At 36.2% G+C, this 11,501-nt stretch overlaps 1 protein-coding gene across 1 annotated transcript; it reads left to right on the top strand.

Annotated features, from left to right (window-relative positions):
* Nucleotides 1-250: 250 nt before the first annotated feature.
* LOC141647686 (uncharacterized) lies at nt 251-9,308 on the top strand. The gene is made up of 16 exons (XM_074455977.1): nt 251-503; nt 792-901; nt 1,113-1,273; nt 1,621-1,779; nt 2,341-2,571; nt 2,725-2,835; nt 3,070-3,171; nt 3,282-3,365; nt 3,993-4,115; nt 4,561-4,669; nt 6,800-6,928; nt 7,490-7,612; nt 7,738-7,844; nt 7,940-8,083; nt 8,428-8,701; nt 8,981-9,308. The coding sequence occupies exons 1-15, from the start codon at nt 451-453 to the stop codon at nt 8,563-8,565; spliced, it is 1,884 nt and encodes a 627-aa protein (XP_074312078.1). The 5' UTR covers nt 251-450; the 3' UTR covers nt 8,566-8,701; nt 8,981-9,308.
* Nucleotides 9,309-11,501: the final 2,193 nt, after the last annotated feature.

Below are 11,501 nucleotides of genomic sequence, written 5' to 3'. Positions count from 1 at the left end.
ACAATGGTCTCTCAATAAAGCTTATTAAGAGACCGTCTCTCAGGAGACCTACTCTTACAAAATACAGCAACGAACTTTAGTTGTGATCACAAATTCACAACTCAAACATTTACTGTCAGAACTCAAGATGTTTCAAACTAGTACTACTCTAGATTGATGCAGTAGAAATATCTGCTCCATTCTCCACGTGACCATGTTCCATGCTTTGGGTTTTTGTTGACATGTTGCGGTTATTGTCTTTCACTCCGTTATCTCTCAGTTTACAAAATTCCTTATTTCGAAATAGTTTGGACTCTTTGTTAAATGGGTCCGTCCTATGCTATAAGACGGTCATATACTCCTATAGAAGAGTAGCTGTTGCAACAATTATTCTTTGTATAAAGGTTAAAAAGATCAAAGGATAGAATTCTGAACCCTAATTAAATTGCAGACAATTATTTGATTCTCATAATGGTGAAAGCGAAGGATAGGACGCCGGCCATTCAAAGGATTCCCGTTCAACCGTACGTTATTCACAACCTCCACTCTTGACTTATTGCATGTGAGACCGTTTCATAGAGAATTACCAAAGGTTTATACTTTATAGTGCGGCCACTTTAATTCTTCATAATACCAAAGGTCTCAGCTTTAATAACAAGTTTTCATGTTTTAAAGCGATCAATATCATAGTCTGTTTAACTACTGCTAAGGAGTACTCTCTCCGTCCCGCTTAAATTCCATTGTGATCATATTTACCAAGGGTTATGTTATTTGATCCCACCTTCAATAATTGGCTTTTTTTTTAACCGCAGAACACCCGAGAATAGAAGGTATGGTATTCACAGCTACAGGATCCAAACGAATGTAACACTGAAAACTCTGCTCCGACAAACTATTCGTGATGACCCTCAAGTCCGGAAAGGTTTACTTCTCCTCCTTCCTAGGACTATCTATCTTATCCATTAGACCGTTCATTCTTAATCAATAAGTCTTACTTAAGATGGGCTCTATATATATAGAGTGGTTGATGATCTGTTCTCGAGTTTGTTGAAGCTTTCACTTAAAGGGTTTCATTCATCATCATCAAGATTTAGCTGCCAATTTATTGACTTTTTCTAATTTTATTGTCAAAGATGCCTTCGAAGGGATTCAGGATCATATAAAGGTTGGACATTTTCTATCGGACAGCTTTAAAAACAATGAGAAGGCTATATTTGAGAAACTCTGCCATGGCATCACTGATACTGACAACGGTGTTAGGGAGTCCGCGTACGAGACATTGGTGAAGGTTAAGGTAACAAGTTTGGACATTAAATTAAGATCATTACACTTGTTGCTATATATAATTGGGTTAAGAAGATGGATCCTGTGAGTTACTATCTAATGAGTCTGCTTCCATAACATCAATAGTATACACGTTATAGAAGGAGTCTTAATAAATAAATTTGTAGTCAACATTAATTCCTTTTATGTTACGTTTATCCATAGAGGCTGTCTGTCAATGACTGAATGTAATGAGAATTCCTTCGTCGGCTAATTCACAATATAACTTTAAAAGTTGTCGTTTTTTAATTCTATTACTTATTATTTATGCCAAATGAGTCAGGTACTTAATTGTTTTGTGTGCTTGCACATACGCAGCATTGTGTAAATTTTGGGAATTATATTCCAACAATATTCGTCCCAAGTGTTGTGAAAGCTCTTGCACATTCTGAGATGGACATTCATTTAACTGGAAGGAAAGTTACTGATATGATTCTACATCAACTCCCCTCTAGCTTCTATCTTTTCGTAAGAATGGTAAGAAATCGTCTACTTCTATTTGAAGTATATTGTCGGACTATCTCATACAAAACTACAATTTTGTAAAGCTCACTGGACTATGATGGCATAATAATATAGTCTCTCTATACTTTATAGTTTATACCAACAATATTATTATCCTCATTTTCTTTTGTATTGTCCTAGAATATTTGCCTTTAGAAATCTTGTTAAATAAAATAGTGAACGTCTCATATCGTCCCTATTTAAGTTTTTTTTTTTTTTTTTTTTTATAACTCCGTAATTACTAATATTTCAGCTCAGTTATAATATCTTCATTTCGTGAGTCAATGGGTAAATTGTTATTACATCCCTTTTCTTTATAATACAACGTTTTGTTTATCGAGGACTATATAAATTATAAGGGGAGTACTATCTATTCGAGATAAATGAGTTTGTACCATTCGATTATACAAAAACTTCAATATAACCAATGAGCATTGTAGAAGCAAATTTAAGGGTTTTGAAAAGTGAATATAATAGATGTGTGTATAAACTTATTTAATTCTATGAGTGTAGTAATTTGTGTCATTCTTACAGATTTTCCAAAGTCTAGAAGATATGATGAAGAAGGATGTGTATGAGCAACTGTGTTCCCTTGTACGTTTGCTACGTATATTTCAAAGTCTCAATGTGTGCTTGAAGTCGATGCCTTCTATGCCTGATGTTGGTGAGACTTGTGAGATTTTCTTTGATAAAAAATCTCTGGAGGTACTGAAGAATGTTCTATCGATTTTTCCACGCAGTTGGAATCAACATTCTAATGTCGGGGTATGCTAACTATGAACGTTTTTTCTTTTTTCTTTTCAATGATGACTCCACAAATTTATCCTTTGAAAATAACTTATAAGTCGTGAACTATTATTGTGGATAACTCTGTAATTTTTGAGGTTTTAAACATCTAGTTCATTTCATCATATGTAGGATTCGAAATATTTTGATGTAGACATAGAGGTGACGAGGATCTTTTTCCGATTACCAACATTGTCAGATTCTGAGAAATTTCTTGCATTCATAAGCTATGCACTGCATAAGGTAAGGCCGCTAATTTAAATTTCTATGCCTTTCTAGCGTCTCTCTTATGATCGATTATGTAATGCAAAAGTACATTGCTAAACTAGATATAACATCTGTTCATTCAACATCATTTAATTTATGCATTATTCTTATTTGGATAAAATTGGTTTTTTATTTAAATTCTTCCAATTTTTCGATTCATATCCATAAATTTTGTTTTAATTTTCTAATGTTATTTGCAATTATTGACAGATTACCGAAAGTAATGTGGAAGAGCTTTTAGCCTTTTTCCCTCCTTATGTTCCGGTGCTGCTACCAGACCTGCAAAGTCATTCACAAGCCAACTTGATTCAGGTTTGCTTTGCTTACCCAACTGAAGATCTTTTTAATAAACCACTCGAATATGTTTTTCCCTTGATCTTGAAGGCTTGAGTTATGTATGTGCAACCAACTGGAACTTGTAGGCATTCACAGTGGGATTCAAGCTATCTCGTTTGGAGTCTAACTTTAAGTTAGCTTGCGTTACTGCTATTGAAGTGATGATGTCGGTGAGTTGAATGTGCTATACATCTATTTCGACTTAAATACAATACATATACATACATGCCCAAGTATCAGACTTGAATTGGGTGAGCACAAGTTTTGACATGAGTTCATCACTGTTTGACTCGAGACTATTGTTATCCGACTAACACACTTATCCAAGTGTCAGACTCAACTACTAGGTATCCTCCTACATGGGTACTTGACCAAGTGTAAGAGTCTAAGACTCAACTGCAAGTATCGTATAGGGGTATGCATGCGTCCATGTGGCAAACACTCAAACTCAGCTATTCTGTAAATAATCTGTGGCGGCCTAGTATCGCCTCAATCTACAATTGCGTTAACTCTCAAAATGCCTATAGCTCATTGCACTTAACACTATGGATACACAGAATCTGTCAACATAGTCTCTTGATGCTACACCGACTCTTCTAATTAGTAATTACTGTGTACTATTGTCCGACACTTGACACTCGGACATGGGTAGTATGACACCTGGAAACCTTATTTTAATCTGAAATATGTACTGTAGTATTTTCATAAAAATAGCCGAGTTCCACACTTGGCTGCGTAACATAGGTACTACACTGCTGCTTATAACTTGATTCACACTTTCCTTCTTTGTTTTGTAGGAAAGTATTATTGAAGATGCAGATGAAAACAGTGAATTATTTGACAAGTGTGAGAGAGAATGGATAGAGGAACTGTGTAAAATGCTACCACTTTTTGGCCATGAAAACAAATGCGCTTCTCAGGTAGTATATCTTACAAATCGTAGGCATACAACATAGAACATACTACAGAGTATAGACGAGCATATTAGCATAAATAAAACAAAATATGAGTAATTCATTACAATTTTACATCTGATTTTGTTGTGGATATTACCTATCATCGGTGAGAATGTGTGGGACCCGTGCGGTCGCACAGGGTCTCTGACTTTAGGGATACCGTATTATGAAACCGTTTGTCAAATTTATTCAATCAGTTAAGTGTTTTAATCCGACTAGCTGGTTGGTGTAGGTAATCAGTTGAAGAAATAGAATTTGCTTAAAACAATCTCTATCAGATTTCATTTGTACCATCGCCATGGTAGTCTGCAAGGCCTATTACATAACCATCACGCTAATGAGACATTGTTGATGAAATCTGTTGAAGTTCGGGCAGTAGGCTCTGAAATGTTTACATACTTTGCTGCAGGATGTCTTGCGTACTCTTTTGATGGCGTCTTCTACTACCAACTTTGAGGCTGTAGAGAAACCACTACTACATCAGGCCTTTTGCTGGCTCTTTCGTGGATCTCATGAAGGTAAATCATTGTTCACGTTAGCAAATATTATTAATGCTTATAGGGTGCTCAAGGGACACTCTCAACAAAGTCGTATTTATTTCAAGGATAGGCGAACCAACATTATCAGACCCATTTGGCCAAAGATGTTTGAAACGAGTCCATGTACTCTGCTGCTGTTAGTGTTTTCTCAAGTCCACCAGGATAGCTATATACTAATCACGAAGACACAAATAGCTCATTCATTTACAATGCATTTTCTATTTGGAAATGAGAAAGCGCCTTTTGGAAGTACATACACTCGTTACCCCCATGCACTTGAAATATTTTATTTATTCGCAGACCAAACAAGTACATACACTCGTTACCACCCTACCCCAAGCCTTCCGCTGCTCTGCCATTGCATTTGCCTTCAACAAAATGAGATCGTGTCACACTGTTGGGTTCCTTATGATTGATGATAACATGCCCATTTGATTTGTGTTATTTTAGTTTACCTTTTCAGGATTAATGATTAAATCAAGCAATCAAGCATGGATTAAGAAGTGTTGAAGTTGTTAATCATCCCATTGTATCGAGTCTTATGTGTCATCTAATGTACAAGTGAGAAAGTAGAGTATCCTAGAGTAATAGAAACAGTCAAGACGACTGTTACTTTCACAAGTAAACATCTGCTTGGATTGTTGCCACAACTCGTAACACTTGAAGCCTTTTATCTTTCGAAAAATCTTTCACGTGTCTCTTATTTTTCAAAGATAAACTTCAGATTTTTATTAGGATTTGGTCTTCAATAAAGAGTGGTTTGAATAATTATCATTTTCAAAATGTTTCCTCTTTGTGCAAATTTGACCCTTTGGTCTTTTAGAAAACAAGAAATGCTTTTTGCCATATTTGTGTAAACTTGTCATCACGTGACTTGTTTTTCCCTCTTTGTTTTCTGAATTTGCATGAGCTTTTATGGATAACTTTCAAACACTCTTTCTCTATTCTTGCCTTTGCAAAAGAACCTTCTTTGGTGCAAGTATTGGGTGGTTGTTGAAGCTCTTCACATGTGAGGTCTTTGACCCTTCAAAACCCTAGCAACCCCCTTACTCACTTCCTCTATAAAAGGCGAGCCATTTCTCTCTAAAAATCCCAAGACTTTTTCTGAAATATTTTCTAAGTTTGCAAATTGTTTTTAAAGCTTAAAACCGTGTGTCTTTGCAAAACTTCTAAGAGTCTTCAAGTTGTTACAGTCTCGGCTACTGTTACTTTAACATACTAAACTCTCTTGCTTATGAATTGTTGATCTTGTAAAAGTTGTCCATCTTTATTCTTTGTTAAGAATATGTTAGTGGAAACCTGATCCTTATAACATTCTAAGTTTGTTAGTAGAGTTTAGGACGGAGTAGTCTTCAACTCTTGGCAACCGGAGTAGGTTGCGAGTTGGCTTGTCACAAGAACGGAGTAGTTCTTGGACTCGCTTTACAACCGGAGTAGGTTGGTGTTTTTATTGTACGGGTCTTTTAGTTGTCGGAGTAGATCACTAAAAGAAATCAATAAAAAGTAGATTGGACGTAGGCACTTGAGTTTCTTGCCGAACCAATTCAAAAATCTCGTGTTTAATTTTCTCACTTTATTTCCGCTGCTCTTTTATTTTTGTTTGTCTTGCTTTGCTTACATTTCGAAGTAACAGTTCATCATACTGTCACATTTGGTTTGCAGTCTGTATTCCATAAACTGAGACAAATAGATACAGTCCGAACAGTTGTTACTTTCATACTTCAGCAGGCATTCATTTTAGTACTCGTGTAATCTCGCAATATTACTCGAAGTATTCTCTCTTCTCTTTTGTTCTTGCAACTCACTTTAATTAATAAAGTTGTAGTTTAAATTTTTAAATAGTACCTAATTCACCCCCTCCCCCTCTTAGGTACTTGAATCCATAAACTCAACCCACACTGTCACTTGTGTTTCCGAGTGGTGGTATCCCCTCTCAAGACGCCCTTTAAAATTTTACAAAATGCAAAGTCACAGTATCGTCCGAAAAAAAAAAAAAAAAAAAAAAAAAAAAAAAAAAAAAAAAAAAACATGGTTCATAAAAAGGTTGAGTTGAGGTAATAAAATGTACTTCAACTGCTTTAACATTGTTGTTTTATTATTTTATTCCAGGACGTTATTGCCGTGATAGCTTGTTTTACTGTATACCTAAAGAAATGCAAGAGAAATGTTTGAGGCTCCTGCAATACTTTCCTGTGCTAGATGAGCATTTGTTGAAGTCCATGGCTCACAATTGTGTGCGTAAGTATTCTAAATAAACTAATGAGTTAAGTTAATTAGAGTAAAATGGAATAAAACTCCCATCCACATTTTAACTACTGCGGATCAGAGTATTTATTTATTTTACTCAAGAATATACTCCCTTTGTACCGGTCATTTGTTGTCCTTTTTCATATTGGGGTGTCTCGGTGAGTTGTTGTCCTTTCTATTTTAAGAATGAACTTGATGAACAATTTGATCATTCACGCTCAATTTGATCCGTCCACTTGTCATTTAGTAATTGGCCCCTTCCTCTTACCTTGGTCTTTGTGCCAAAACCAAAGGACAACAATTGGCCGGGACGGAGGGAGTATATATTGTATCTTCTCTCAAGATGTTTCAGAAACCCGTTCAATAGTAATACTCCCTCCGATCCGTTCCGATCATTTGTTTACCTCTTTTTACTATTTGTATGGGCTATTTTATCAAAGGTAAACAAATGACGGGAATGGAGGAAGTACGACTTTTTCACCCTAATCTTTGATTTTGTTGATATAAAGATTAAGGTGTATGCTTTTTAATGTTAGGCTAATAATGTTGTAGGTCATGGAATGAAGTGGTTGCCTGAGATGGTGAGCGCATTAGACCAATACTACAGGAGCCGACAACACGAACAAGCCGAGGGCTTCTTCCTCTTCTTTTCTCTCTTGGTGTCCGAAAATGAAGGTAATGTAGGATGTAGCTCTGAATTCATGTTGCCAATTTAAATCAATACTTACACTTCATTGTTATTGTTGTCGACTATGTATCCACCAGTACTAAGTAAAATCAATGTTTTAATTGATTTGCAGATTATAAAGGTAATTCAATTACCACGCTTCTGAACAAATCAGATACCGAATATATGGATATTATTCTTCCAAAACTAAGATACGACGCAGCAGAGCTATCACGATTTGTAAGTTCAATGTTTCTACAACGTACGCTATTTGGATTACTGTTAATTTTGCTGTTATGTTCTGAATGTTTTTCTGAAACACTTTTTCATTACAGCTATCGGTTTCTAATCATCATCGTAGTCAATATGTTCTGCTAAGACTAGTTGCTAAACTTGACACACAACCGGAGAAAAGTTCTCCTGAATTTGTTGCCAGTCTCAGCAATTTCACCTCTGACTACATGATCGAGGTGACCTATGTAAGTGTGCTCTGGACCTATTCCACTTAAAATCTACTCCTATGTTACTATTTAGATTCTGGCTAAATTTTATCCCTGGCTACATGACAAAGGTGTTGGATACAACTCTTTTTCTTTAGTAATTTCATGTTTTTTTTAATATCCGGTAATCGCGCACTTAATGCAATCTTTATATAATTTCATTAATGTGTTTTATCTTGAAACAACTTTTTTGTTGTGAACACGAGTAATAAAGATTGCTTACGTCAAAATGTCATTACCCGCCATTGAGTCACTCGGTGATGTTGTAACATCTCATTTACGGCGAGGGTCACATGGAAATGATTTCTATTGTCTTTGTGCAGCTTGGTGGTGAAAATCGGATTGATGCTCGGGACCATTGTTTGTCGCCGTGTTTCACCCTTATGGGGTGGAATACAGAGTTTTTTGGTCTCATTTTGGATGAGATTATCAAATATATGGAAGCTGAATGTAGTCAATAGTCATGCATGTCTAGATAAAATGATTGCAGTTACAAAGCTAGTTACTGCATTAATGCGTGAAAAAGGCTTAACTCGAGCAATTCTCACTTTCAAAGATAAATTTGATAGCATCAAGACGTCTTTAATCTCGTTTAAGGTACATACTACCTTCATTTATACTCCTTATAAAACATACTTCCTCCAAGTTTTTTAATGTTCCCTTTCAATAAAATACTCCTCACATATATTAGAGAAAGGAGAAGATAAAAAAAAACTTTGAGGGAGTATTTGAATTATTTTATCATTTCAGTTCCATCTACTCCATTTGTCACGGACATTTATTTACCTATTCTATTTTGGGGTATCTAAATCAATTGAGATTCTAACACTCAATTTCGTTCGTTTGTCATCTAATAATTATGTTGTTTTGGTGCAGTATAATGTTGATGAGAATTTTGAAAGGGTAGTTGTCAAGAGTTACCACAATTTATGTGTAGCTCTTCAACAATTGATGATGACATATTGACATGACCGATGTTAAGATTATCGTACAAGACTACAAGGCTACAAGAAGTCAAGAATACTCGTATCAAGTTAGAGTTATGTTCTTATTAATATATATATATTGTCCTAAGTAAATGTATATTCATACTCGTTATTTTTGGCGTCCGTAGCAATTGGTCGTATTTTTTTTTTTTAAGGTAAGAAAACTTATCTTGAGGGTGATACCCATGTGCTTATAATCGGAAAGTTAGTGTCAACCATACTTATCTCAAAAGGAAATACAAGTATAACATAGTTTAAACCTCATTTTTAATTATTGTATCACACATGATAATTTTTTAAATGTATGTTTAAACCTCTTTTTTAATTTCTAAATTCAAAGTTTAAACCTCATTTTAAATTACAAATTAAGGATGTTTTATTTTTAAGTAAAAGTCCAAACAATTCAAACATAAATATTCTTTTTCATATTCTATTTTTTTTAAAAATTTTAATATATTTGTGGTTAAAGATACACAAATTTATCCCCTAAACAGTAAGTGGAAAGATTTTTGTGAGACAGAGAGAGTATATGTATCGTAGTTCATGCCTTGCAATTGATTTAGGATTGAACCTTCTTTGAAATTGGACCTGACAAACAGGTCATCTGGTTTAGTTTCGGACCAGGTTCATCGGTTCAATTTAAAACAAGCTGACCTTAATTTTAGTCTCGGTTTAATCGGGTTTATTTCGGTTAGCCACTTTAATCGGTTTGTGTAATTTTGAATCGGGTATGGTTCAGGTCTGATCAATTTCAGTTCAGTTCAGTTCAGGTCATCATTTCCTCAAGTTGACGGTAAAAAAATTAGTTTAAATATACCTTATACTTTTTAATTTGGATGTAATAAGTCATAATACCATTAACTAGTATTGGTGCTCGGCTTCGCCCGGGCTAACTCTACTTACCATTTAATTTTTTTTTTCTATTAAATAAAATTACTTAAAGTTGCATACCCCTTAAATTTATCATTAATATATATTTTTATGACATATCCTAAAATTACGACGAAATAAATTTTGAGACAAATTCACTACTCCCGCTATAAATATTTTACTCTTATTAATTAAACAATAGTAATAACATTTCACTACTTGCTTGTAATCCTTGTTACTTTCACTACTCCTGCCGTAATAATTGTTACTGTCACTACTGCCGCATTAATATTGATAATTTCACTACTCCCGCCGTAACTATTGTTACTGATACGTGCATATTGTATAGTCTTTTTAGCCTATTTTAGCACGTATTTCCATGCATTTTTGTACTGTTTATATAGCATTATGTCCCGAATTGGCTACTTTGGTTCGTTCTGTCCGTTTTGTAGAAATGAACGCGAAAGCAGTAGAATCGTACCATTTTTCGTCCTTTTTGCATGCATTTTGAGGAGACGGGATTTTCTAGAGTGAGATACTGCATTAGAATGCGTGAAGGCACGGTTTACGAGGCAGTCGATGACGAAATTGGGCTGATTTGAAGGAAGAAGACTCGATCGAGTGGTTTTATTACTCGATCGAGTGGTTTTCATGGCCTTAGTTGATCGATCGAGCAGTTATTTACTCGATCCAGAAGTGCTGAAAAGAGAGTTACTCGATCGAGTAACTATTCTACTCGATCGAGTAGATTTTCTGGTGTTTTGCTCGATCGAGTGAATTTTATGCTGTACGTCGAATTCTTCGACTGTTTAGGGGAGTTTCCTGTTGTTTTCAGGCTGATTATCACGCTGTTTTCATGCTCTTTCTTATCAAATTCCCCTGCCCTTGGTATACAGGATGGATTCTAGCTCGCTGCCCTCTACTAGCCAGACTTCTAGTCCATCCTTACCTGAGACGGTGGTCTCTGCTGTTACCACCGCCTCCACTTCTGTTAGTACCGTAGCCCCTGTGTTCTTAGTCTCTCCTGTCGGTACTGTTTTTACGCCAGCTAGCACTGCTGCTAGCTCCGTTTCGGCTGCCACTTCAGTTACAGCCACCACCACTGCTAGCACTGTTGCTAGTCTTTCTCCGCCAGTGGTGGTCACAACAGCCACAGCCTCTACTCCAGCCACGGTGAGCACACCTGTGGCAGACTCACCTACAGTTGCAGCTGCCTTTAGAGCGGCCCTAGTTCCTCGCACCGTCACTGGACGGGCTTCTACTTCGGGTTCTAGAGGCCGGGGCCGAGGTCGTGGACGTTCCCGTTCTACGCCAGCTCCTAGCACTTCCACTTCAGCTGCTCCTTATGGCACGGTCACTGTTCGAGGGGATAACTCCCTCGACTCTCACCCAGACTACCCGCAGGTAATTTTCATTAACGGTGTACATCATAAGAGGTTTTATAACCTCCTAGGCTGTGAGTTCTTACCTACCCGGTTTTTAGATAGACCGGCACTTGAGAGACTCGGCATCTACGAGTCAGTTTGTGAGCTTTTACGGGG

This window comes from Silene latifolia, chromosome 3, assembly GCF_048544455.1.
Source record: "Silene latifolia isolate original U9 population chromosome 3, ASM4854445v1, whole genome shotgun sequence".
Classification (NCBI taxonomy): Eukaryota; Viridiplantae; Streptophyta; class Magnoliopsida; order Caryophyllales; family Caryophyllaceae; genus Silene; species Silene latifolia.
The sequence above is the reverse complement of the archived record's forward strand: the minus strand, read 5'-3'. Positions and strand labels throughout refer to the sequence as shown.

What these genes read in the sequence shown, in the direction of transcription:
- LOC141647686 (XM_074455977.1), top strand. Translation starts at nt 451, where the DNA reads ATGGTGAAAGCGAAGGATAGGACGCCGGCCATTCAAAGGATTCCCGTT. An exon ending in CAAAGGATTCCCGTTCAACC is followed by an intron (nt 504 to 791) that starts GTACGTTATTCA and finishes TTTTAACCGCAG; the next exon opens with AACACCCGAGAATAGAAGGT. An exon ending in TGACCCTCAAGTCCGGAAAG is followed by an intron (nt 902 to 1,112) that starts GTTTACTTCTCC and finishes TTATTGTCAAAG; the next exon opens with ATGCCTTCGAAGGGATTCAG.